The 23,097-nt window shown below is 47.8% G+C and overlaps 8 protein-coding genes across 8 annotated transcripts; 4 read left to right on the top strand and 4 right to left on the bottom strand.

Moving 5' to 3' along the window:
• The first annotated feature begins 4,533 nt into the window (after positions 1 to 4,533).
• On the top strand, positions 4,534 to 4,882 carry FOBCDRAFT_5230 (uncharacterized protein). The gene is made up of 2 exons (XM_031182292.3): positions 4,534 to 4,666; positions 4,718 to 4,882. Exons 1-2 carry the CDS (start codon positions 4,617 to 4,619, stop codon positions 4,848 to 4,850), a joined length of 183 nt encoding a protein of 60 aa, XP_031043060.3. The 5' UTR covers positions 4,534 to 4,616; the 3' UTR covers positions 4,851 to 4,882.
• Positions 4,883 to 5,026: 144 nt separating this feature from the next.
• On the bottom strand, positions 5,027 to 6,707 carry FOBCDRAFT_283905 (uncharacterized protein; the record flags this gene model as incomplete). The annotated part of the gene is made up of 2 exons (XM_031182291.2): positions 5,027 to 6,021; positions 6,083 to 6,707. The coding sequence occupies 2 exons, from the start codon at positions 6,705 to 6,707 to the stop codon at positions 5,027 to 5,029; spliced, it is 1,620 nt and encodes a 539-aa protein (XP_031043059.2).
• An 855-nt stretch (positions 6,708 to 7,562) lies between these two features.
• On the top strand, positions 7,563 to 9,440 carry FOBCDRAFT_173853 (uncharacterized protein). Its single transcript, XM_031182289.3, has 2 exons — positions 7,563 to 7,970; positions 8,018 to 9,440. The coding sequence occupies exons 1-2, from the start codon at positions 7,913 to 7,915 to the stop codon at positions 9,379 to 9,381; spliced, it is 1,422 nt and encodes a 473-aa protein (XP_031043057.2). The 5' UTR covers positions 7,563 to 7,912; the 3' UTR covers positions 9,382 to 9,440.
• Positions 9,441 to 9,790: 350 nt separating this feature from the next.
• On the bottom strand, positions 9,791 to 11,591 carry FOBCDRAFT_5223 (uncharacterized protein). Its single transcript, XM_054702847.2, has one exon. It carries the CDS (start codon positions 11,281 to 11,283, stop codon positions 10,069 to 10,071), a length of 1,215 nt encoding a protein of 404 aa, XP_054558822.1. The 5' UTR covers positions 11,284 to 11,591; the 3' UTR covers positions 9,791 to 10,068.
• A 905-nt stretch (positions 11,592 to 12,496) lies between these two features.
• Positions 12,497 to 13,956, top strand: FOBCDRAFT_173851 (mitochondrial carrier domain-containing protein; the record flags this gene model as incomplete). The annotated part of the gene is made up of 3 exons (XM_031182284.3): positions 12,497 to 12,900; positions 12,952 to 13,004; positions 13,071 to 13,956. The coding sequence occupies exons 1-3, from the start codon at positions 12,868 to 12,870 to the stop codon at positions 13,954 to 13,956; spliced, it is 972 nt and encodes a 323-aa protein (XP_031043052.2). The 5' UTR covers positions 12,497 to 12,867.
• On the bottom strand, positions 13,949 to 15,654 carry FOBCDRAFT_211986 (Inosine/uridine-preferring nucleoside hydrolase domain-containing protein). Its single transcript, XM_031182279.3, has 4 exons — positions 15,412 to 15,654; positions 15,177 to 15,262; positions 14,460 to 15,107; positions 13,949 to 14,411 (listed from the first exon to the last, which is right to left on the bottom strand). Exons 1-4 carry the CDS (start codon positions 15,460 to 15,462, stop codon positions 14,066 to 14,068), a joined length of 1,131 nt encoding a protein of 376 aa, XP_031043047.2. The 5' UTR covers positions 15,463 to 15,654; the 3' UTR covers positions 13,949 to 14,065.
• Positions 15,655 to 15,884: 230 nt separating this feature from the next.
• Positions 15,885 to 17,699, bottom strand: FOBCDRAFT_5204 (uncharacterized protein). Its single transcript, XM_031182278.3, has 2 exons — positions 17,535 to 17,699; positions 15,885 to 17,484 (listed from the first exon to the last, which is right to left on the bottom strand). Exons 1-2 carry the CDS (start codon positions 17,663 to 17,665, stop codon positions 15,996 to 15,998), a joined length of 1,620 nt encoding a protein of 539 aa, XP_031043046.2. The 5' UTR covers positions 17,666 to 17,699; the 3' UTR covers positions 15,885 to 15,995.
• A 160-nt stretch (positions 17,700 to 17,859) lies between these two features.
• FOBCDRAFT_173843 (uncharacterized protein) lies at positions 17,860 to 21,624 on the top strand. The gene is made up of 2 exons (XM_031182277.3): positions 17,860 to 18,331; positions 18,383 to 21,624. The coding sequence occupies exons 1-2, from the start codon at positions 18,087 to 18,089 to the stop codon at positions 21,555 to 21,557; spliced, it is 3,420 nt and encodes a 1,139-aa protein (XP_031043045.2). The 5' UTR covers positions 17,860 to 18,086; the 3' UTR covers positions 21,558 to 21,624.
• The last annotated feature ends 1,473 nt before the right edge of the window (positions 21,625 to 23,097 follow it).

Below are 23,097 nucleotides of genomic sequence, written 5' to 3'. Positions count from 1 at the left end.
ATCGGGAGACATCGGTGCAACGCTTTGATATGTCTCTTGTGGGTTCTGCCAGTTCTTTGTCAGTGGGGGCTGAGAAAGAAAGGCATTTTTACATCGCCAAGAGTACACTTTGTTTGAAGTCACTTTCTATTTCCGAAGTCGTAATCCGAGACTACGATTCACCAAATCGTCTCCTTTTTCGTCTATTTGATTCCCAATATTCATCCTAGTGGCAGATCCGGGGCTCCATATCCATCAATTATCCGAGCTGACCACTTTTCAAGCCAGGTTATAGCCTTCTGGGTTACACAAAGAAGATTGCACAGACGCACAGGTTTCCTCCGTGCTCGCCGTTCCTGCGTTGTGATACTGCGTGTGATGGTATGCAGGACTGCTTACAACGCTTCTTTAGCGATCATGTCAATTTCATCTGGAATCCCAGCTCCCCCCCCCCCCCCCCCCCCAAAGGCACACCCCATCTACTACACCGAAAACACTATCTCCCGCAGCAAGTATAATTTTGTGCTGTGGTCGCTTCCGCGGATGTGTAAGCCTCGCGTTTCTTGCCCTCGTTGAGAAGCAGCAGATTGCTTTCATGTTACCTAACCCTCGCTGTGTCTGATGCTAACCACACTTCCTAGCCGAGATAAAAGCAAGCCCATAATCACAAGGCTCTAATAAGTAGTAGAATATGGGCTTTTCCTACGATTGCATCGAACAAAGTTCATCAACTGAATCTTCGTTAATGATTAGCGGCTAATTCTGTGATAACGCTCGGTTAAGCGGCCGGTTGCTTACCCCTGGAACCGGCCTCACACTAAACCCGCGCTAATCCTTCTAGGGATAAGCTCCCGCTCCCACATCGGGTAAGGATCAGCCACATTGCATCAAATCAATGTCCGAAACTCTGTGGCTCATGGAATTCCACTCTAGCTCGAATAAATTACACAAGTGATCATCGGAAAACACAGCGGCTTGACAACCGTTAAATGGGAAAAGGATACAGAACAATGATGGAAAACCAGAGAAAGCGAAAGTCGGAGACTATTGTCGCGTCGGAACACCAAAAGCGAGCCAAACCACTCGGGGGAATACCCGTGAGGCGCGACCTCCTGGAACGTCATTACGGCAGGGTCACCTCGTTAAGAGAATATGTCCTCTCTCAGCTACCTCATGGATCTCGACTCCGACGGAAGAAAGTGGCATCCATCGGCGAAGCAAATGATGCCGGAGAGATTGAGAAGACTTTATCACGACTCCTAGATACATCACTTGTTTGTTTTGCCCATCAGGAGGCCGACAACGATGACACGAGATGGGAGCAATGGCTAGCATTCTCACAGAGACAGGACGAGTCTTATGTCAGTCTTTCGGATGGGATTGCCGGATCAATATTCTCCCAAAATGAGGTTAGTACAGCATCTTTATTTGTATGGAAAGCCGCTTATAATCATATAGATTGTGGATTTTGTTGTATGGCGTCTCTTCTCCAGAGATGTGCAAGTCGGACGACGACCCAAGCACCTATTGTGTGACGGGTTTAGAAAATCAGCCGGACCAGATGACCAAGGAACTACCACTATTCCTGGACTCTTCAGCCTCTTTCCGAACTCTAACGTTGAGGCGCTGAGGGAAAACCCTTGGCCACAATTATTGGCCCTTCTTGGCAGAGCTGGAGAGAAAATCATGATCAATCTCCTTGTCGACGCCTCTATATATCTAGAGGTTGAAGCAGGTTTCAACAATTATTATCAACTGACAGGTAAGACAGCAAAACACTAAAGTACAAATCTGACCATTCTAGGTGTACCACTTGCAGAGCTTGACCTTCATGGAGGCGGTCTGTCAATGACTAAAGGATCTAAAAGCGAAGCACGCAAGCCTATAGACATAACTCTAGTGAGAAGCAGAATATTCTATGCTAAGCCATCCCTTACGGCACAAGGACTTGTTCAGCCCGGCTATAAACACATTCGTAAGTATAGAAAGTACATACAATCAAACATATTATTAATATTTTTTCAGACGTGTTGAATCGGTACACGAACGCTCCCATGTCTAACGACTTAGAGATCCAGCGCCAAGGTACGATCAATGTGATGATGTACATATTTCCTCGGCAATTCGGACTTCACAACGTCTTTACTTCTCAGGTCGATCCTACTATAACCTCGCAGAAGTTTCAAGACTATACGTTGAGAGAAGAAGAGATTGCTCCCTATTTTCGAACAAAAGCAGGAGATACCGGGTCGCGAATGCCAAAAATACCCAAGCGGCTTCGTGGATATACTGAGGAACTTGTGAAACGCTTGCAAGTTCTCCACGGCCGATGTTCATATATCGAGCTCTTGAAGCACCACTGCCCCTGCACTTTTGACAGGCCATCGCGAACTAGGAAGCTGAGGACCAAGAAGAGTCTCATATCGTCTCGAAAGCTTAGACCATCACAACACCCGAAGACGGTTTCCTACTATCAGTGTGCTCCATCCCAGAAGCATTCCGAGTTAGGGCTCTCGAGCACGCAAGCGCCAGCACTCCCATATCATAAATCCCTGGTAGAGCTAGCCACCCCATCATCTCAGGTCTCATCGTTCTGCCAAGCCGTCTTGTCCAAGATTATCCCCAGAGACTTCTGGGGGGATGATACCGTACAGAAACGCAACAAATCCACTATCATGCGAAGTGTCGATAGTTTCATCAGGCTCAGGCGTTTTGAAACCATGTCGCTACATGAAATAACACAAAATATGAAGGTTAGTGTCCGATAGTGCCAAAGCTTGACCATGGCTAATCATTTACCAGATCGCAAAAATCTCTTGGCTTCAGTCGCCAGTCCTGGGCGACCGAAAACCAAGCAAAACTGATACTGCAAAGCGCCTGGAGATTTTTAATGAATTTATTTATTTCGTTTTTGATTCTCTCTTGATGCCCCTGATCCGCAACACATTTTATGTTACCGAGTCTAACACCCATCGATACCAAGTTTTTTACTTTCGCCATGAAGTTTGGAGACAAATAGCAGAGCCAGCCATGATGGAACTTAGGGCAGACATGTTTGAGGAGGTCAAGTTGGATGACGCACTGCAGGTATTGCGTTCTCGGAAGCTGGGCTTTAGCCAAGTTCGACTCCTTCCAAAAGGCAACAAACTTCGCCCCATCATGAATCTCCGGCGCAGGGCTATGACCAGGGGACCTTCAAGCAAGCTTGGGCGTAGTATAAATACTATCTTAGGTCCCGTGCATTCGTTGCTGAAGCTAGAGAAGGTATGTGAGGCGACAAACATTCGGGGGCTGAAGCTGACTCGAAATTCAGAGGATCAACCCGTCCAAATTGGGTTCCACTATGTTCTCCGTCAGCGATATTTATACCCGACTGAAGCTATTCAAGCAATCTCTGGGCCCTGAATATGGTAAATTGTACTTTGTCAAGGCTGATGTCAAGGCTGCTTTCGATACCATCCCACAAGAGGCAGTTGTCAATCTGATGAAGTCCGTGCCAAGTCAGTCGAAATATACCATCATGAAACACGCAGAAGTGAAGCCTGGGGAACGGGCAGCGGTAGCTGACGACAAGACCTCGTCCAAAGCTATCCGTCGATGGCATGCAACAGCCTTGAGCGAGAAGGAAAACCCAGATTTCATCATACGGCTTGAGCAAAACCTGGCTCACAAGAAGAAAAATACTGTCTTTGTGGGCAGCGCTTTACGCAATACTCAAAACGTTGGAGAACTGATGCATCTTCTCAGGCAACATGTCGAGTATAATCTTGTCAAGATTGGAAAGAAATACTACAGACAGAAAACCGGAATCCCTCAAGGCTCTGTGTTGTCCTCATTCTTATGCAATTATTTCTATGCTGACCTTGAAGTTAAACATTTGGACTTCCTTCGTTCGCCAGACTGCCTACTCTTACGCCTCATTGACGATTTTCTTCTAATCACTCTAGACCAGGAAAAGGCGATCAAGTTTGTCAATGCTATGCATGTTGGGTTTCCTGAGTATGGCGTTGCGGTCAACCCGATTAAGACCATGGTCAACTTTGACATGCTATATGATGGTGAGCCCTTGCAGAAGTCTAATCATGAGAAAGGCTTCCCCTACTGCGGAACCACTATAAACTGCAAGACACTGGATATCACCAAGGATAGAGATAGAGATGCAAATATTGGTACGCTCAAGAGTCTTGCTTCTAGTCCAATCCAAGACCAGTACTTACACCTAGAAAGATGTATCTGCTTCTCTCACCGTCGACTTCGGCCGCACACCTGGTCAGAACTTTCAACGAAAAGTTCTAAGTTAGTCCCCCGTACCGCATGAACCCAAAGAGTTGCTAACCAAGGCTCCTATGACCATTCAGACGCTTTCAAGATTCAATCTCATCTGATGTTTTATGACACGTCCCATAATGCAAACCGAACCGTTCTCAACTCGCTTCGAAGTACCTTTGTTGAGACTGCGAGCAAAATGTACGCTTACCTGCGTTGCCTCGGAAAGACACAGCAACCGAGTAGTGAAATGATACTCCGTAAGTCACTCAAACTCATGATGTGGCTGATTTAATGTCTGATCTTCTCAAGGAACTATTGCTAAAGTGATCGACGTTGCCTTCCTGCTCTTGACTAGCAAATCTCGGGTGATGAGATATCCCCAATACATCTGTGACGTGCGAAAATCGCAAGTTGCTCTGTAAGTATTTCTCGCCGCGCCGTTCCTTGGCAGTACTCTAATAGTGATAAGAAATGCGTGCCTTGCCTTTGAGAAGGTATTGGCAGCGAAGCAGAGCAACTATCAGCCTGTTGTGAAGTGGCTCCGTAATGAAGCTGATAGGCTTGCCTCGGGCCAAAAATACGAGCTTCTGCGAGTTTCATGAGCTAGGCGAATAGTAACTTCAGATGAAATGGCTAAACAATTTATCTCTAATAACTTTGTTTCTTCTATGCACGAGGACTAGTCTAGGATAAATATTATAATCGACTTACCCCTTGCTTTCCCAAACATGGCGCGTGTCCGATAAATATATTTTCTTTACATCAAGATGTTCCAGCCTCAAAGCTGTATACCACTTTTCCACCAGTACTTATCTGAATGCCAGATTGGGAACATATATCTCCTCCATCGCCACCAATGATCGTCTGGGTAACCGAAACCAAGCCAGCGCAGGGGGGAAATCGGCACAGGTTCCAGAAGCCAAATACCCGAAGATGAAATATCATCGGTAAAGAAAAATGCGGTCAGACAGAGCCAGCCCAGAGTGAATACCATATTGAATGCCTGCCGGAGTCTTTGAGGGAAGTCGGGGAAATGCTTGTCCAAAGTCTGCAGCAAAAGAAGCTGCAAGATAATGCCAGGAGGCTGCAGGGCAAAGAAGAGCGGACTTCTCCAGGGTTTTGTGGTTGGCATAGACGATAAACTTCCACCAGCGTGAAGTAAACCGGACTGTATGAAGGATAAGCACATGGTAACAATTTGAGCACGTAGTGTTCCTCTTCGAAGATAGCCATGGTCAACGAGGAACTTTGCGGGCGCAACAAACTGAAGACGAAAGGTTTGATGCCAGAACGCCCCCCACCAACCAGCAAGACCTCTATCAAGCACCTGCGAGATAGGACCGAAGATGTTGGTGTACTGCCATAACTCTCTTCGCATGGGGTAAAAGTAGGAGAAAACGTAGAACTGAAAAAGGTCATGCAAGCTAAAAATGGCATCGATGGCAGCATAGATACCAACAAGACAAAGGAGCTCGCGATAGATGAAGCGCAGCCACGGAGGAAGCCGCCGGAGGAATAAAGGGAGCTCAAGTCCCTGATCGGGCCCATAGGCACAGTAGGGATCCTTGACCATCGCAACAGAGCAAAAGTCCAAAAGAAAAGTGAGGAGGAGGACTCTGCGAATACGGCTCCATACAAACTCCCTCTCGGTCAAGTTACGATAGTAGCCGCTTCTAGACACAATGAGCATGTTGTCGAAGGATACAGGATCCCCATCGCGAATATTGCTTGGGATATCTGGTCTTGGTACGGAAGAGATAGAACAGTTCCAGCCTGGAGAAAAAGCTTAGCCAGGAACCTCCTTGTAAGTGCTAGATAATCGTTCCAAACCTACCGATTTCCCTAAAGTTTGTAGCAAGGTCAAGTGTCCAGTTAAGCCGTTCACCGAACGATCCGTTTTCAGGAAATTTCTGCCAGGCGTAAACCACATCTTTAGAGCTCCCATTCTTGGCACGGGTTTCGGCGTCCCCTGAAAGTGCAATGGCTTCGTGGTAAGCCTTTCGCTGTCGAATTACGCTTTCTTGGTTTGATCCATTGGCAACATCTATGGACAGTTGTTTTGACGATGCTTGCGACTTGTTGCCCTTGGGAATCTTGACAACTCTGGCATAGTCGAGTTGCGGATCGGACCAAACCAAAAGATTCAGAGTCGTCAAGATACCCCATCCGCCCATGAGACCTGACGCATATGCTGGAGCGACGTTGTAGCTAGACATATACTGAATCATATAAGCATCGAACGCAACGACAAAAGCGACGACAAGCCATCGTGCGTGGTAAAGCCATGGCCGATTTCGATGTGGGATTGCCAAATAGACAATAGGCAAAATGAAAGGACCGAAAAGGCAGAAAGGAAGAACAAGGGGTTCTCTAATCCCTTTGGCAACTTCTGTATCGAATAGCGCCTTGTACTCGGCGCGGGCGATATTGCCAAGATTGGCCACAGGAGTGACTGTCATTGCGCCGACAACTTCGGAGGGTTATGCAGGGGCAAATCTAATTGCTCTCAGTTGCAGGACTTTTCGGCAAGCTCGCTTCTCGTAGGGTTGTATTGGCGTCTACGACTCTATCATGACGCAAGCTGGTTGACAATTTCTACGAGGCGGGAACAAAGTAGCAACAGGCAATAAATGCAGCAAAGAATTCGTACTGAAAAAGTTCCTGGATGGGAAGAAAGAAACGAAGCCTGGCTTGTAATTGTACCTCGGAAGTTATGGCTTCTTCATGGTACAGAAACAGGTAACACCAATCAAAGGGTCATGGATTGTACCCAAACAGTATTTTGGCGGTGATGAAGCTGTGGGGAAGTCTTTTTTCTGGACCAAGTAAGAACTATCTCCATAGACCCGTGAACGGAGCCTCAAAAACTAGGTCATACTGTAATAGGCGAGGAGCGCATGAGGATACAGAAGCCTGATGTGTGCAGCCACGTCTCTTTCAGCGGGCGAAAGAATTGCTTTTTGCTGAGTCGACGTGTCCTTGCTGACGTTAGACAGAGGCTCATGTTGCTACAGTCTCGAGAATCCCATGCCGAGAACACAAGAGACACTATAATCACTTAAGCAGTAGCTTCTTAGGTATTATTGGTGATCGGGCTGAGTCGCTAATTGTTGTCATTATACCCAAGGTATGTTAACTTGCACTCACTAGTGGTGGTCATGGAGAGTCATCTGGTCACTAAGGTCCAGGGGGGTACTGAAGTGATCAATGATTAGAATCCAATTGGATATTCATTTATCAGCTCCAATGCTATGATACAACTGCTATTGAGATTTCGAGTATTATCTGGACTTGGCCCATATTCCATAGGCAACTATTTTTAAATCCAATAGAATTGTAAACGGTATTAGTTATGGATGTTTTCTGCAAGCTAAGGCCAGTACTTTATTAAGTATAGGGGCTCAAATTCCACGATAACCCACTTAACCACATGCATTGTCGATCTCTGGAGTGGGAGATCAAATTGGCGGATTGGGTAGTTTGTAGCTACCTAATGAGGGTGGTGTCTCAACATTAGTCAGATTCGTGGTATTGAGCCAAGACTCATGCTGACTGCGACATCTGAATGTTGTTCCATATCACAATCTGTTGCTGTATCATATATTGTTGCATACAGTGAGACTCCGCTTGAATACGATATTCAAAATTGACCTTGGAAAGAAGAATGGCTCCAACTGCAGCTGCCGATGGGGTTACAAAGCATAGAGCGTGCGACGAATGCCGTGAGTGCCTCATCATGTGTCCGAATCGGAGACTTATCGGTTATTAGGATCCCGAAAACTCGCATGCTCCAAAGAACCCGAGGGCTGTTCTCGGTGTAAAAAGGAGGGAATAATATGCTACTATTCTCCGCAGAAGCAAATGGGCCGTCCCCGAAAGAGGCGGCATGTGGATGTGGGTGATGAGGCCATTCTGCCAGCACCGACCATTTCCCAGCCGCCAGAGGAAGCTCTACTTTTTCTCCAGCCAGATGATCATATCTCCTATGAGCACCTGAATCAAACGCAAGCAACCGGAGATTATCTTCTGGATCTCAACTTCCTAGACGAGCCAGCTAATGCAAACGCCGATACATGGGGCTTGCAATCTAGTCATGGCACGTTTTCTTTCAACCCGCAGATCGTGGAACCCCAAGGCTTGCTCGTTGACAATGCTACATTACCTACATTGGATCTGAGTGGTGTCGACCTCCTTGGCAGTATCAATTTTGGCGAGACAGACGCTCCGCAAGAAACAATTTCGAAGGATCTCAGTAACACACTGCAGCAATACCTAGTAGATCAGATTGAATCCCCAAACCCAGGACTAAAACAGAACTCGGACACACCGACACCACCTGACTCCAGCGAAAATGGTGCCTCTGTTGAATCCACTGAGAATGTGATTAGAACACCGACTCCCTCTATGCGACCTGTACCTACAGTGTCTTGCGGCTGTTTGTCATCACTTTATTTAGCTCTCGAGTCTCTTGGAAATCTGCCAGCTGAGGTCATACCGGCCATGAAAGTCGCACGGAATGCATCCAAGGTCGCTCACGATGTTATCAGATGTACTGTCTGTTCTGCATCTTTGCTTGACGAACCCACTAAGCCTCCTCCCATACAATCCTTCCAGAACCTCATGCTTCTTGGCGCTCTGGTTCCATCTGCATGCAACGCCTACGCAAGAATTCTAGAAATGGTAGATGAAGAGACTACCCTCGCCAAGCTGCAAGGACGCACCTTTTGGTTCTCGTTCAAAGAAATTGGTGGCCTCTGGGGTTGCATTGGGGGTACGCCTAAGGGCTGCACGACTTATCAAAGCTACAACAACAAGAACATGCCTCCCGATATGTGGAGAATGACAATCAGGGGGCTTCTTCGCCTCGATGTCTACGGGTTGGATGAGAAGGACCAGGAGATCCCAGGCGCGATGACCTATCGACAACTTGGGCTCAAAGATGTGGTTGGGCAGCTTGAGGAGAGAAGCAAAAAGCGACATGATGCTCTTGACGCACTTCATGCTGCTGGGCACGCACATGAAGCGGCCCGTGGAGTTATTTACCCGACTAAGGCTTGTTCTCCAGCAGAGCGCAATTGTACCAAAGTCCTCGAGACAGCACGTATTGCACTGGAAAATCTAGTTATCGCGTAGGTAGAACATACGTAGAAAGGTTCAGAAGTTTGAGTAGGGGCTGAGCTAGCCAAAAAAAAAAAAAAAAAAAAAAAAAAAAAAAAAAAAAAAAAAAAAAAAAAAGGTCGGGGGGGGGGGGGACTTATGAAAGACCTGGAAGATGAAGTTTTTGTAAGTTCAAGTGAGGGCTGGTGATTCGGAAGCTTATATCTGAGTTGTCAGCACGACCTAATGCAGCGTTTTCCCTGTTTGCGGAAACTTACTATTTTAATCGACGAACTGTTTCGGCATATGTTGACAATACGATCATGCCCTGTTCAGATCAAAGACCGTATATTATCGTGACATGCCTCGGGAGTGGCATATACGACGAACCGGGGGCTGTCGAGCTTATAAGGTGAACAGTCATCACCGATATCATCGCTATGCACAACAGACTTGGCCAGTTGGACCTTTCGCATTGAACCATTTACCATTCTCTCATAAGATACTGTCCAACCTATCCTCTATGTCCAAGTTCCGTCCAAGTTAAGTAAGAAGGCTGAAGGCCTTGTCAATGCTCAAGCTGCCGTCCAAATGCCTAACAACCAACGCCTTACATGCATGTTAAAAATACTGGGTAGAAAAAGATGCAAGACTCCGCCTGAAAAGGCTTTCCAATTTCTTTATGCGGAAATATGAAAATTTGTGGTGAAATGGTGTTCCAGATCAGACTTGTTCTTGGGCCTCAACCATGCCAAGAATATCGAGCTCGGCACGAACAAGGCTCTCAAACTCCTGGCGATCAATACCTGAAGCACGCGAAAGCATGAACAGGCTTCGAATACTGCGCGATACATGCTGCTTGACACCAAACTCATTTTGTGTTTGTTTGCCGGCAGATGCCTCAAGCTTAGCAACTGTTTCCGAGCCGTTGGAACTGGCGCTTGAGGCTGGGCGTGGATGAAGGAGAGCGGCGTGGCGCTCGGTATCATCTCCGTTTTGTGTTGGGCTTGAATCACTCTTCTCGATCTCGGCCAATGTCCACGCGCTCTGTGTCTCATTAAGCTCTGTGGCTTCGGCAGATTCTTGGGTACGTCCGAGTCCCAGTGGTGGAGCAATTTGCGCAGCAGCCTCTTCCTCATCCGGATCATGATTATCCATAGCAGGCTGAACACTGTCATATTGAGCAAAATATGCGTCCTCTGCCGAAGATGCACGAACACCACCGATTTGAGAAGTAGATTTCGAAGGAGGTGCAGGTGACTGTTTCTGCGCTGGTGTCCGGGATGGAGTTGCATCGTACCGTGCCCAGTAATCATCGTCGTCTTCTTCGTCTTCTTCGTGGCCACTATGAGGAATATGCAAGCTATTGCCATGGCCGTGGCCGTTGGCGTCCTTGGCTTGGTTGGTCACCTTCTTTGCCTGTGTTTCTCTGAATTGTCTCTCGGCCTCTGCGATGCTGGATGCTCCCCCAAATTGCAAGAAAGGTGAGGGTTTGTCTGCTATAGTGACCTCGCCAACCCTCCAGCCATCACCTCCGCCCTCAACGTCCCCAACACAGTAGATCAACTGGAAGGCCAAACCCAGGGTGGAGAGCGCAACGAGAGCCTGCAGAGTCTCTTCATCGACCCGACGAAAACGTACCTCTGCATCATAATCCCAGTCGACCTCGACCTCACCCGATACCGGATGTGGCTCAAGACTACCGCCTTGGGCGATCTGAATCAGCTCAGGTATTTTTGCCTTGTCGTAACACAGAAGTCGAATCCATGGCTCGGTACTTGATGTAGATAGAAGCTTGACTCGCTGGCGAAGTATAGGGGACAAGAGTGGTAGAATACCGATCGCAGGTTCGGTAGAGATAGCAGATGGTGGGAGAGCAGGCAGAAACGGCGCAAGAAGCTGTGTTGTGTCTGGCGAAGGAAGCTGTGTGGTGGCCATTGTCAACGTCAGATTGAGCGCCGCGGGGCCGGACGAGGTGTCGTTATTGTGGTCGCGTTCTACACAGTGACAGTTGTATGCGAAATCGACCGAGTTGAGGGTATCGTGGGAGGACTGTGTAAAGGATGTAATCTTATGTATGACTGGAGTAGTCTCGTTGGTCGAAATCGAGGGCCCAGAGGGTGGATTGTGAAGACGGAAAGATGGAGAACAGAATTAAGCGCTATGAGACGAAGTATATTAAGAGTGTCTCTGAAAATCTGGTAGCACGGGAAGAAGTGAGATTAAAGTGGGAGGGTTGGTGAAATATAAGAGCCGGAGAAGCATGTGCATCCGGCAAGAGTTGTCGGCGGTGCGGCACGAGGTATCAAAGAGGCAAGTGACGTGCCATACCCATGCGTGCTTCCCTCCGAGAGAGGTCTCGGATGTCTCCAAGCTTTGTTCTGGGTTGCAGTTTCAAATGGCCTTAGCCAATGACGGCATCGGAGTAGTAGCTTGAGGAGCAGGTTCTCGGCCGGAGCAATGGAGACTAGGCGCCCGGGATTCCTCGAGAGGCTCTTTTTGCCTGGGTAGCAGTTCGTGGTGTGGAGACGGAAACCCCACGTTTTACTCCGAGCTTAGTAGAATTAACATTGTTGCAGTCATGATTGGTATTGACCTACTGGTTCTTGCAGCTCGTCTATGAGCAACTTTGCGATTTCTTCCATGCTTATATCTCATCAAGTTAATGCTTTATGCGCTTTATATGGCCTGGAGCCTTATACATATATACCAGTATCAACACACGGAACTTCAGGGTGAGATTGTTGAACTTCTGTTTGGTTGGTTCCAGCGGCCTGAGCTGTGGAACCTGGCCGAGACCCTTGAGGCTATCGTTCATTGTTTCGGGCAGATCGCCATCGGTTCGGTTGATAAATTCCTCGTCCATCGGTGTAAGAGACCCCGAGGCTGGTTGGTACTATTGTATAGTTTACTCACACAATCTCAGATTTATCTTCCACAAGGGAAATATCTCGTATCTCCCTCATCAGTGTCAGGAGCCATTGATCCATCGATAGAATCCCGAGCAAAACGATGGCGTTGTCTCTACCGTTAACAACCGTCGCAAACCGCTGTCGACATTAGGAAATCATGCCGTCACACAAAAAATTCCATCATGAGCTTGAAGGTGACCAAGGGTAAATTTTAGCCAATCTGAGCACGGATTTCATTTCCTGTGATACCTAGAATGACTACTTGACCAATACGCTCCTCGAAGAAAGCTCTAGAGCACTTTCGATCCAAACAAATTCCATTAGAATCTTCAAATGACACAATTGGCGACAATTTGCAAAAGCGCAGCCCATATTCATTTACTAATCCTGCCACGGGCATCTATCTCCGCCAACGTTGCATTATTTTACCTTATCAGCAACTTGGCTCATCAACCTTGAACGACTTCGCTTTGCGCTCAACCGACACATCATTAACACCGTCGATTTCCGCATTCTCGACCAACAATCTCTTGGTTAGGCTGTAGCAAAGTCCGTTCGAGATACAAAGCATCTCTTCTGCCCGTGGTCCTTCAGGGCTGTAGTTGAATGCATGTCGCACAAAGAAGGGCACCTCAAGGATGAGGTAAGGTGCTAATTCTCAATTACTTGGGAGCTGGCTGACAATGGGAACTAGGGCTCGAGGGTCCAAGTCGTAGCTGCGGGAGCAATAGCAGGTTTGGTTTCTAGGTAAGTTTCTTATCTCCAGCCCTCTTTGAACAATGGTAGTGAGTACTGATACTATCCGATCTCTAGATTCGTTGTTGCTCCCCTCGATGTCGTCAAGATCCGTCTCCAACTCCAGCCTCATTCTCTGTCCGATCCTGTAGCAGCTTTGCGCAACGCACCTGCTTATCGAGGGGCATTCGAGACCCTGAAACACATCCTCAAGCATGAAGGTTTGACAGGCCTGTGGAAGGGCAATGTTCCTGCAGAGCTTATGTATGTATGCTATGGTGCCGTACAATTCACAACATACCGCTCGGCGACCCTTTTCCTCCGAACGGCATTTCCCACAAGGTTGCCCGATGCTGCCGAAAGTTTTATTGCTGGTGCTGCCTCTGGTGCAGCTGCCACCACCATCACATATCCTCTCGATTTATTAAGAACACGATTCGCAGCTCAGGGTCGACACCGTGTTTACCAATCACTCCGCAGTGCCGTCTGGGATATAAAACGCGATGAGGGTTGGCGAGGCTTTTTTAGAGGCATTGGGCCTGGACTTGGCCAAATCATACCCTTTATGGGCATCTTTTTCGTCACTTATGAGTCCCTTAGAACGTCTCTAGAGGGATTACACATGCCATGGGGCAGCGGAGACGCTACTGCTGGCATGTGTGCCAGCATTTTATCCAAAACAGCTGTATTTCCTCTCGATCTTGTGCGAAAGCGTATTCAGGTGCAGGGACCAGCGCGACGGCAATACGTCTACCAAAACATTCCCGAGTACACCACGGCACGGAGCGCACTTTTATCGATATTACGCACAGAAGGTTTCCGTGGTTTGTACAAGGGCCTGACTATCAGTCTTCTCAAATCGGCCCCTGCGAGCGCTGTCACTCTCTGGACATATGAACAGAGCTTGAATTTGATGCTTGATTGGGATTCGGGCAGTAAGGAGACCATCCCCGATGAAATATAGACTATAACAAGACTTGATAGATTCGTCATGACGCAGTATGTCGTCCAATTATCTAATCCTACATGCGCAGTTTTTATTCTACTATAGCCCCTTGACTCTTCCCTGAAAACTACTTCGCAAGCGCAAGCGCAGCATTTTTTGCGTCTGCTCGCTCAATGCACTCTTCGATAACCTGCCAGAATTTGGCAGTGTCGACTCCCCGAGGAATTCTAACACCTTGTTGACCTGGCGGAAGCAACTTGGCCAATGTGCGACCGGTCTGCTTGCCCTCCTTAGCCTCTTCGAATGTGCCCTCAGTTATGACTGTGACTTCGAAGCGTTCGTTATGCTCAGGGGGCTGGCTGTGCTTGGCGTCCCACTCGAAGAATGGAATCTCACTTTCGGTGCCGATAAGTACAGCAGCAACGGCAATAGGATCATGCAGAGGGGGACCAGCGGTAATACCGAAGGTATCACTAAATTGTTAGTCGAGAGGGCGCATGCCATTGTTTGTGTTGACTTACGCATATGTTTGAGCAAAGAAGTAGAGGAGCTCAACAAGCATGGTACGGAGGGTTGTCTTCCCCGGACCTGTTCGCTCAGCATCGGGGCCGTACAACAGCATCTCTCTCACCTCCGATGTCGCTAACACCTGATGGCTGAGATCGAGGGGCACAATCGTAGTTTTGGCAGCGATCTCTTTGGTATGGAACACCGTAGCAGCAGCTTCTGGGTCAACGAGGATGTTGAACTCAGCCCAAGGCGTGTAGTTTCCGATTCTGGGGCGACCATCAACTTCGCCGAGCGGTGCATCTGAGAAATTGTCGCCAATAGAGCCTCCCATAAGACTGACACCCTTTATGTGACTGACAAGCTCTGGATACGCACGGAGCAGGGCTCCAACGTTCGTCAGGGCACCCGTTGCAACAATCCACGCTGTACCAGGGGGTTGAGCACGCAAGGCCTCCGCCATCGCCTCAACAGCCGGGATGGTAGAGGGGGTTACAAGTGGCTCAGGAAGAAGGTCGGTGCCATCTAATCCAGAAACACCGTGGATATCCGTTGGTGCATGAAGGGCAGGACGTTCAAGAGCTTTACCCAGGCCGATATACAGAGGAATATCATGCATACCAATGGCGGTGAGGATGGAGGCAGCATTATGCGTAGTGTTTCTGAACAAATGTTAACAAACTGTTCTCGATGACATTGTCGTAAAGTCAAGATTGTTTTAAATAACATACTCAAGAGATGCATTGCCAAAGACCGTTGAGACACCGAGCAATCTGATCTGGGGATGATAAGCAGCCAGAAGAATGGCGAAAGCGTCCTATCAAGAAATTTAGTACTGCTGAGCGCTATTACGAGACGCGAAGAGGAAAGAAAACAACCAAATCATAAACATCACTCGAGTCCCGTAATAGAACTAAGAAGTTGTATGAGATCAAGGCTATCAGCACCGTTTTTGTTTATACGTACATCGTGACCTGGATCACAGTCCAGCCAAACAGGAACCTGAGCTTCAGACATAATGGAACAGAAAGACAAAAGGCACGGTGTAAAGAAAAGACCAGGTTTCAGCCTCAATGCAAGGAAGGATAAAGTGACAGAATAGGGCGGGATGGGGATAATGTTCACTTGACCAACTGCGGGAAATACGATACTGTAGGTGAGTTGTTGAAGTTTTGACGTTTTCACAAACCGAGAGACTCTTTTACCAAGGTGGACGCTGAAACAGTTTGGCTTACCTACGGTACGTTGTAGTGGGGTGTTTTCCCCTCACTTTGCTGGTTTAGATCGTTACCGAGCAAACCTGACCCAACTAACAACTTGGCGCGAGCTAACAATGTCAAGCAGCTTCCTCTTAAAGCAGGTGGTTATGACCCAGGAGGCAATTGATAGATCTTTTGCTTCCACGGTAAGTGTGACATGAAAGGTTGAATAAGCATTATGTTAAGGTATACAGTCCTAACTACAGCACCTGGGGTATCAAGCCTCGGCTTTGTGCCGAATTAAGATATGTTTCATGATAGGTATACTAACGGAGAACCTCATGCCGTCCATCATGACTTCTTGCGCGCTTCCATAACCCGCAATACATCCGCAGCATTATTAGCATCACCCTTTCTCTTCTTTGGGCCTCGCTTTCGTTTTGGTTGCCCTCCTTTTGATTGCCCCTCGCCATCGTCATCCTTGTCTCCCCAGGTTGAAAGCTTGACCTTACTGTCGTCAAAATCTTCTTCGTCGGCAAACCGACTAGTACCGAAGCCCATATCGAGATCTTCATCATCGCGATCCGCCATCTGTAGAAGCCTCCTTCTTTTTTCCTCCATCGCTTCCTTCTTCATTTCATCAGCTTGACCGTCGTCATCGTCGTCATCTTCTTCAGCATGATCCCTGGCCTTCTTGATAGGATTAAGAGCCGCTGCTCGCTTGATCGCTGCCATGATGGCTGGATCTGACATAGAAGGCGCTTTGCTCTGCTCCTCTGACACTAGACCCGTCTTCGCTCCCTGGAAGTAATTTCGAGGCGCTTGTGGTTTCGGTGGCGGTTGCATCGATGGGTCAGCAATATTCCCTTCATCCATTTTCTCTTGTTCCATCTTCTTCGAATCTTCATTTGCACCAGAGTCTGAACCTGAATCGTCTATCCCAGCCAGTGGATCGTAATCATCACCCACGCCGTCAAAGATGTCGATATCTTCGTCCTCCTCGGGCTCCTCCTTTTTCCTATATTGTTCTGGAACCTCCATGCCAAGCGGCTTTGAATTCTTGTCTGGCATGAGAAGCCCGATCCGATCGCCTTCATCAATTTCCTTAGCGCCAGGCTGAACTTTCCGAACCTTCCTCTTTTCATGTCCATCTTCATCCACAACGATTAAAACCTCTCGTCCTTTGCTGTCTCTCTCTATTCGCGATCCTGCCTTCTGTTTGACACCAACCTTCTTGAAACGGTCGCCAAGCACATTCCCTTGCTGTGCTTTGGCAGCTTCTCTTGCCGCCTTTAATTCTGCAAGAATTTGATCGCGTGTTCGTTTTTTTCCAGGTGCCAGTGACACTGTAGATAGTTGGCCTTTTTTTTTTGTCTCGGTCTTTTCTTTGGGCACTACCTGGACTTCCTGTTCTGCCAGCTGTTCAAATTCGTCATCGACGTCAATCTCGGCGGCGGGCTCATCTGTGGGTTGTTGCTCGGCTCCGTCTTTCTTTTCTCCATATATATCTTCTCCACGCCGGATTCGTTGGAGGAGCTTAAAGTCAAGTCCTTTAACTAGATGCGTGCTACTTAAATCGCCTCCTGCAATCTCGAATCGACGGTTCTCAAATGTCTCCTGGTCGATCTCCTCGTTCTTGAGCTGTTCTTCGAGGTCTTTGAGTTGTTGTTCCCGATCATCCTTTATTTTCTCGTCACGTTCTTTCGATCGGTCGATGTAGCCCGAGGCGAGTTTGACGCCTTTTGGATCGTAAGATTTGAACTTCTTTTGAGGTCGAACCGCGTTGTTTCGCTCAGCCAGTTGTCGTGCAAAGTCCGCTTGAGCACCCCCTAGAGCGCGTCTGTATTGGTTTATTAGAGATTTCGTCCTTAGCAGTGCAGAAGTGCTTACGGTGTCATTGGGATGCTCGATCGTTGCCTCGAACCGAGCGCATTCCCGGTGCCTGCAGGTGCACCATTTTGACTATCGGAGTTCTTCTTTGCATTCGCAGCCAACAGTTTGCGGAACTGTTCGTTATTCATCGCAGCGGCAATCACCCACAGAAGGACATAGTCCGTAGATGAAAACTTAAATGGTATTGATCCGAGGATTCAGATGGAACTCCAGGACCTTGCTCGAGGTGGCTAGTGCATGTGGCTGTGCGCGCCTTATCACGGGTTATCGTGTTTATTCGCGTTTCGGCGCTCCACTTTACGCGCTCTTGACATCATTCAGGCTTCTTGATATTTGTGACAACTTCATCGCCACAACGCCAGTATTGAAGCATTAGCGTTTCCAACAGTTGTGGTGAACCCTGCACTGCATGATGCTGTCCTCCTTTATCAAATTTCCGTCCAAGGCTGAATTGTGATGATCGAACTCTGTTAACTGGCGCATCACAACCGCCACTGCCATTGTCGTTAAGATTATCACATCGACGAGTTGACCGGGAAAACAACCAGAATGGGGAGTGTTCTCGAGAAAAACTCCTCGCAAGTGAGAAAGCGTATCGAAACGCACAAATTTGAAGACGAAGGAGGGGAGGAATACGAGGGTAGTGAATTCAATGGGTTCAACGACTATTTCAGGCGCAAGAAGATCAAGCTTCAAAACCTCGATGCTGAAATACGAGCCAACTCAGATAAACCTCAAATATTCAAAGGGATTGTTGCTCATGTTACTGGATATACCCAACCACCATTACATGTGTAGGCTTATTTTTTGTTCCTGGATAGGATTCTCTTGCTGACAAAACTTAGTCTTCATCGTGAGATTGTGCAGCATGGTGGTGGGTTTCTTCAATACCTAGATTCAAAAACAATGGCGACTCACATCGTTGCCTCGACGCTCCCCCCTAAGAAATCTGTCGACTTCAGCCGGTACCGGATCGTTAAACCGGCATGGATCATAGATTCTATCAAGGCCGGGCAAATTCTCCCGTGGTCTAACTATCGGGTTCTGGACGAAGGACCAAGGCAAAAAGTTCTCAAGTTCGACGGTGGTAGCGGTCTGTCGCCGTCAACCCCTCGTTCGAAACAAGGCTACCGTGAACAAACAGAGAACAGTTTCTACGCGAACCAGTTTAAGGCATCTTCTTTGCCTAGCCAGTCTCTAAGTCAAGTTGTTGAGAAGGCTCGGACCCCTCTTCGTCCTACAAATGGTGCAGACACGACACCTCTAATGGCAGATGTCAATAGTCTCTGCTTTAAGAAGCCAGCAACTCCCCCAGGTGTCTCTCCAAAGGATCAACTAGTTGTGGCTTCACTGGATTTAGAGGCAACTGATGGCGAAATGCTTGGACCTGAAACAGGAATTCTTCCTGTGCCTGTAGCACAATTCACACACCCAGACACTTCCAAGCCAATGACATCCGAGGAGCATAATGCAATGCTATTGTCCGATCCCAGGCTAAGGAAGTCCTCAACGGCCAACCCGGATTTCCTTAGACAGTTTTATTCTGAAAGTCGACTACATCATCTCTCAACATGGAAAGCCGAGCTGAAATCGAAGATGCAACGGCTTGCTACAGAAAAGGGTCAATCTTGTCAAAAAGCCAAGAAGCGACTTGGCGCGAGACGATACGTCATGCATGTTGACTTTGACAGCTTCTTCTGTGCGGTTTCATTGAAGAAAAATCCCGAGTATATCGATAAGCCAGCTGTTGTCGCGCACAGCACAGGGTCAGGGTCGGAAATTGCAAGCTGCAACTATCCTGCACGAGAATTTGGCGTCAAGAATGGGATGTGGATGAAATCGGCACTTGAAATGTGTCCCGAACTGAAGGTACTGCCCTATGATTTTCCTGCATACGAAGAAGCGAGCCGTCTATTTTACGAATCAATCCTAGACATTGGCGGCCTGGTGCAGAGTGTGAGTATTGATGAGGCTCTAGTCGACATAACGCCAATCGTTTTGACAAATTCCAACTCGGAGGGCACGGGCTCTGATGCCGAAAACACGGCTCGGGAGCATGACATGGCAGACAAGCTTGCAAAGGATCTTCGCGACAAGGTCAAATCTCTGACAGGTTGCCATGTTTCGGTCGGCATTGGAGCAAACATTTTACAAGCCAAAGTGGCGCTTCGGAAAGCGAAACCTGCAGGTCAATATCAACTGAAATCTGAAAATGTCTTGCATATAATGGGGGATCTCAAAGTTGATCAGCTTCCTGGAGTTGCCCGGAGTATCGGTGGGAAGCTTGAGGACATTGGTGTTACTCACGTTAAAGACCTGCGAGAAGTTTCGAAAGAGCGTCTCACGTCAATTCTTGGACCTAAAACAGGCGAGAAACTCCGGGAATATGCTCGTGGTATTGATCGCTCAGAAGTTGGAGAGCAACCACCTCGAAAATCCGTCTCGGCGGAAGTTAACTGGGGCATCCGATTCATCAGCCAGCTGGAAGCAGAAGAATTCGTCTGTAATTTGTGCAAGGAACTTGAGAAAAGACTCTCGAATGAAAATGTCAAAGGACGTCAGTTAACGATGAAGATCATGAGAAGAGCGATAGACGCTCCTCTGGACCCTCCAAAATCATTAGGACACGGCAAATGCGACACGTTCAACAAGAGCATTACCTTCGGGGTGGCCACCAATGATGGGCAAGCAATCGGCAAGGAGGCCGTTAATATACTACGGTCTTATAAATTCAGCCCGGGTGATTTGCGTGGGCTGGGAGTACAAATGACGAAGCTGGAACCTGTCAAAATCAACTTTGCGGCCCCTGATGGTAGCCAGAAAAAGTTGGCTTTCGGGACTTTTACAAAACCGTCACCAGCCAGGGAAGCTTCCTCAACGGAGCAAATTGACGAAATCGAGAGCCCTGGAAAACAGAGGCAGACACCGAGCCGTGAAATTTGTCAGGATCCTATCGCTGATGATCCATTGACACCTCGAAAGCAAAAGATCCATCCTGCTATGGCATTGACCAAGGCCAGCGACGATGACGTGAAAGCAAAGACGCATCTCAATATTTCTGGAACCCAGTTCATCATTCCTAGTAACGCGGACGCCACCATCCTTGCAGAGCTTCCCAACACCATTCGCCGTAAACTGATGGCTCAAGGGTCACGAATGTCAGATATCCACGTCGAGTCTCCTATAACCGAATCAAGATCCCAGAGCCCCATGCCATCTGACGCATGCCCAACTCAAGTTGATCCGGAGGTCTTCAATGCGTTACCGGATGAAATGAAGACCGAGATCCTGGCCACTTATGGACGAAAAACCAGGCAAACGACACCTCTCAAGTCCCCACATAAGGATAGTGCAATGGAATCGAGGAAACCCCCTACTCCATCGAAACGCGGTCGACCACGGGGGTTGTTTGGCAAAGCTCAGCGGCAACGGGATGCCCAAGCTGGTCTTTTACAAACCAACTTCCGTTCGCTGAATCAAGTTGGCGACGCCTTCGAGGATGAAGATATTGAAGAGCTGGATCCAGAATTTCTCGCCGAGCTACCTGAAGAAATGCGAAAAGAGGTCATTGAGCAACATAGAAAGCGTCAGAGAGCCAGAGAGACAAGCCTGGAGACACCTTTGCGTAGGAACAGCACGCCCAATCCTGAAGGGTTATTGCCAGGTGGCCAGTGTAGAATCCAATTTCCTGTAGTGCCACGCAAGATCTCATTTTCTACCTCAGGAGTTACCTCAACGCGGGAGATTAAAGATATGATAGATGCTTGGCATTCAGAAACAAGAAGGTTGGGCCCGCACCGCCGGGACTTAGCGGTTCTGGAAGATTTTCTAGTGAAGGTCATCCAGGAAGAACGCGATTTGGAAAAAGCAACCAAGTTGGTCAAGTGGTTGGATGTGATAGTTGAACAGGATGGTAGAAAAGGGCGAGGACAGGAGGTTTGGCGACGATCGGTGGAAGCTATCAAAGTGATTGTGCAAGATGCTGTAAAGCAACTAGGCATGGCTCCATTGAAACTCTGAAAACGTTGGTTGCACACAGGAAACTCTGACACCATAGATTATAATCATATACCCCCTTTTCATTTAAAAGTCAAAATGCCCATCTAGCAACGCGTAAAGTGAAGCCAAAGGCGTTAAAGCAGGATAACAAAATAAGGTGTTTGTTTTCAACACAACACAATATAAGGCGTCATACACTACGCCAAAAAAAAAAAAAACACAATAACCTTAATGTTAAGTCTCAGCAGATACCCCCTTTTCATGATTTTCCATATTTTGCTCCTGGATTCTACTCAGTGTCAACATGTTTATATGTCAGACCGATAAGAGAGACATGCCAGATATAATAGTCAACACAAACAAACCCCTAGGTATTTGGTGGATGGCAACTCCATCGAGCGCATCCCCTCCCTTTGCAAGTTCGTACACGCTCAACCTCAACGGCCCGCCACAAACCTGAGACGAATTGCCTTCACACGAGTTCTCACAGTCTCCGTCGCCGAGCCGGACTGAAAGACTCGACAAATACGGCGCACACCAGCATTCCCTGTCCGTGAAATCTATTAGAAAGTTTCCGGAAAGCAGAACACTCAAAACATACCTTGACCATTCGAGCCCAGCGTACTGATATTGTGTACCATTCGAGGCACAGAACTCGAGACAAATGGGCACTGTCATCTTGCCCGCCATTACAAGGTGGGAGCCGCCGGTTAGAGCACGCTCCTGCGCCGAATCCTGTATCTGCATGGTTTCATTGTAGCAGCCATGGTATTTGTACTGTCCAGACTCTCTATATATGCCCGGGACTGTTCCATTGGACGCAAGCATTTCTTGTGACTTGCAGAACGTGACAGTCGTCAGCAGTATTGCAGCTGTTCTGGAGACCTTGACCATATCTGACAATCAAGTTGTGCTTCATGAATCTCGGGTCCAGGTTGAGCTAAGACAGCAAGGAAGGGAAAGTGATACGGTAAAACAGAATTCAAAGAATTCAAGGAGAAAACCAAAGCCTCTTCATTTGAAAACCACTTCCCATTTATGAGGAACGGTGGGGGCGTCTTTGCGTGGTAATGCAACCACTGGAATGCACAGAGAAATTGACGGATTCCCCAACTTAGCGATAAGCACGGTCTAGCCCGGAGAGTACCGACTTCATTCAAGTTATGCAAGTCTCTTACAGATGGCTAGTCGAGCAATCTCGGTGGCCATTAGCTAACACCATGGTTGCGTTCAGAGATGGTGGTAGGACCTTATATACCTACGAGATAGGTAGCTCAATCTATAATTGCCAAACCCGTATTGTGAGAGACTTTCGGTTACGGAGCCGAGTAAGATATGAAGCACCTAAGACTGCATAGTTCTTGGGGCTACAGTGACCTTAATGAAGACAATGGGTAATGCGCTGCCTTAGGACTCCTGTTCCTTGGGTTAGCTCTGCCAGCAAAGAAGACACTCTGAGAGTGAAAGTATGAGACTTCAAAATAAAATTGTTTACTATGCCATTTTAGAGCTTCCAGTTGTCTGATCCAGCATAAATGTTGAGTTACTGATACGGATATCT

This window comes from Fusarium oxysporum, chromosome I, assembly GCF_013085055.1.
Source record: "Fusarium oxysporum Fo47 chromosome I, complete sequence".
Classification (NCBI taxonomy): domain Eukaryota; kingdom Fungi; phylum Ascomycota; class Sordariomycetes; order Hypocreales; family Nectriaceae; genus Fusarium; species Fusarium oxysporum.
Note: the sequence above shows the minus strand (reverse complement) of the source record. Positions and strands in the feature narration are given on the sequence as shown.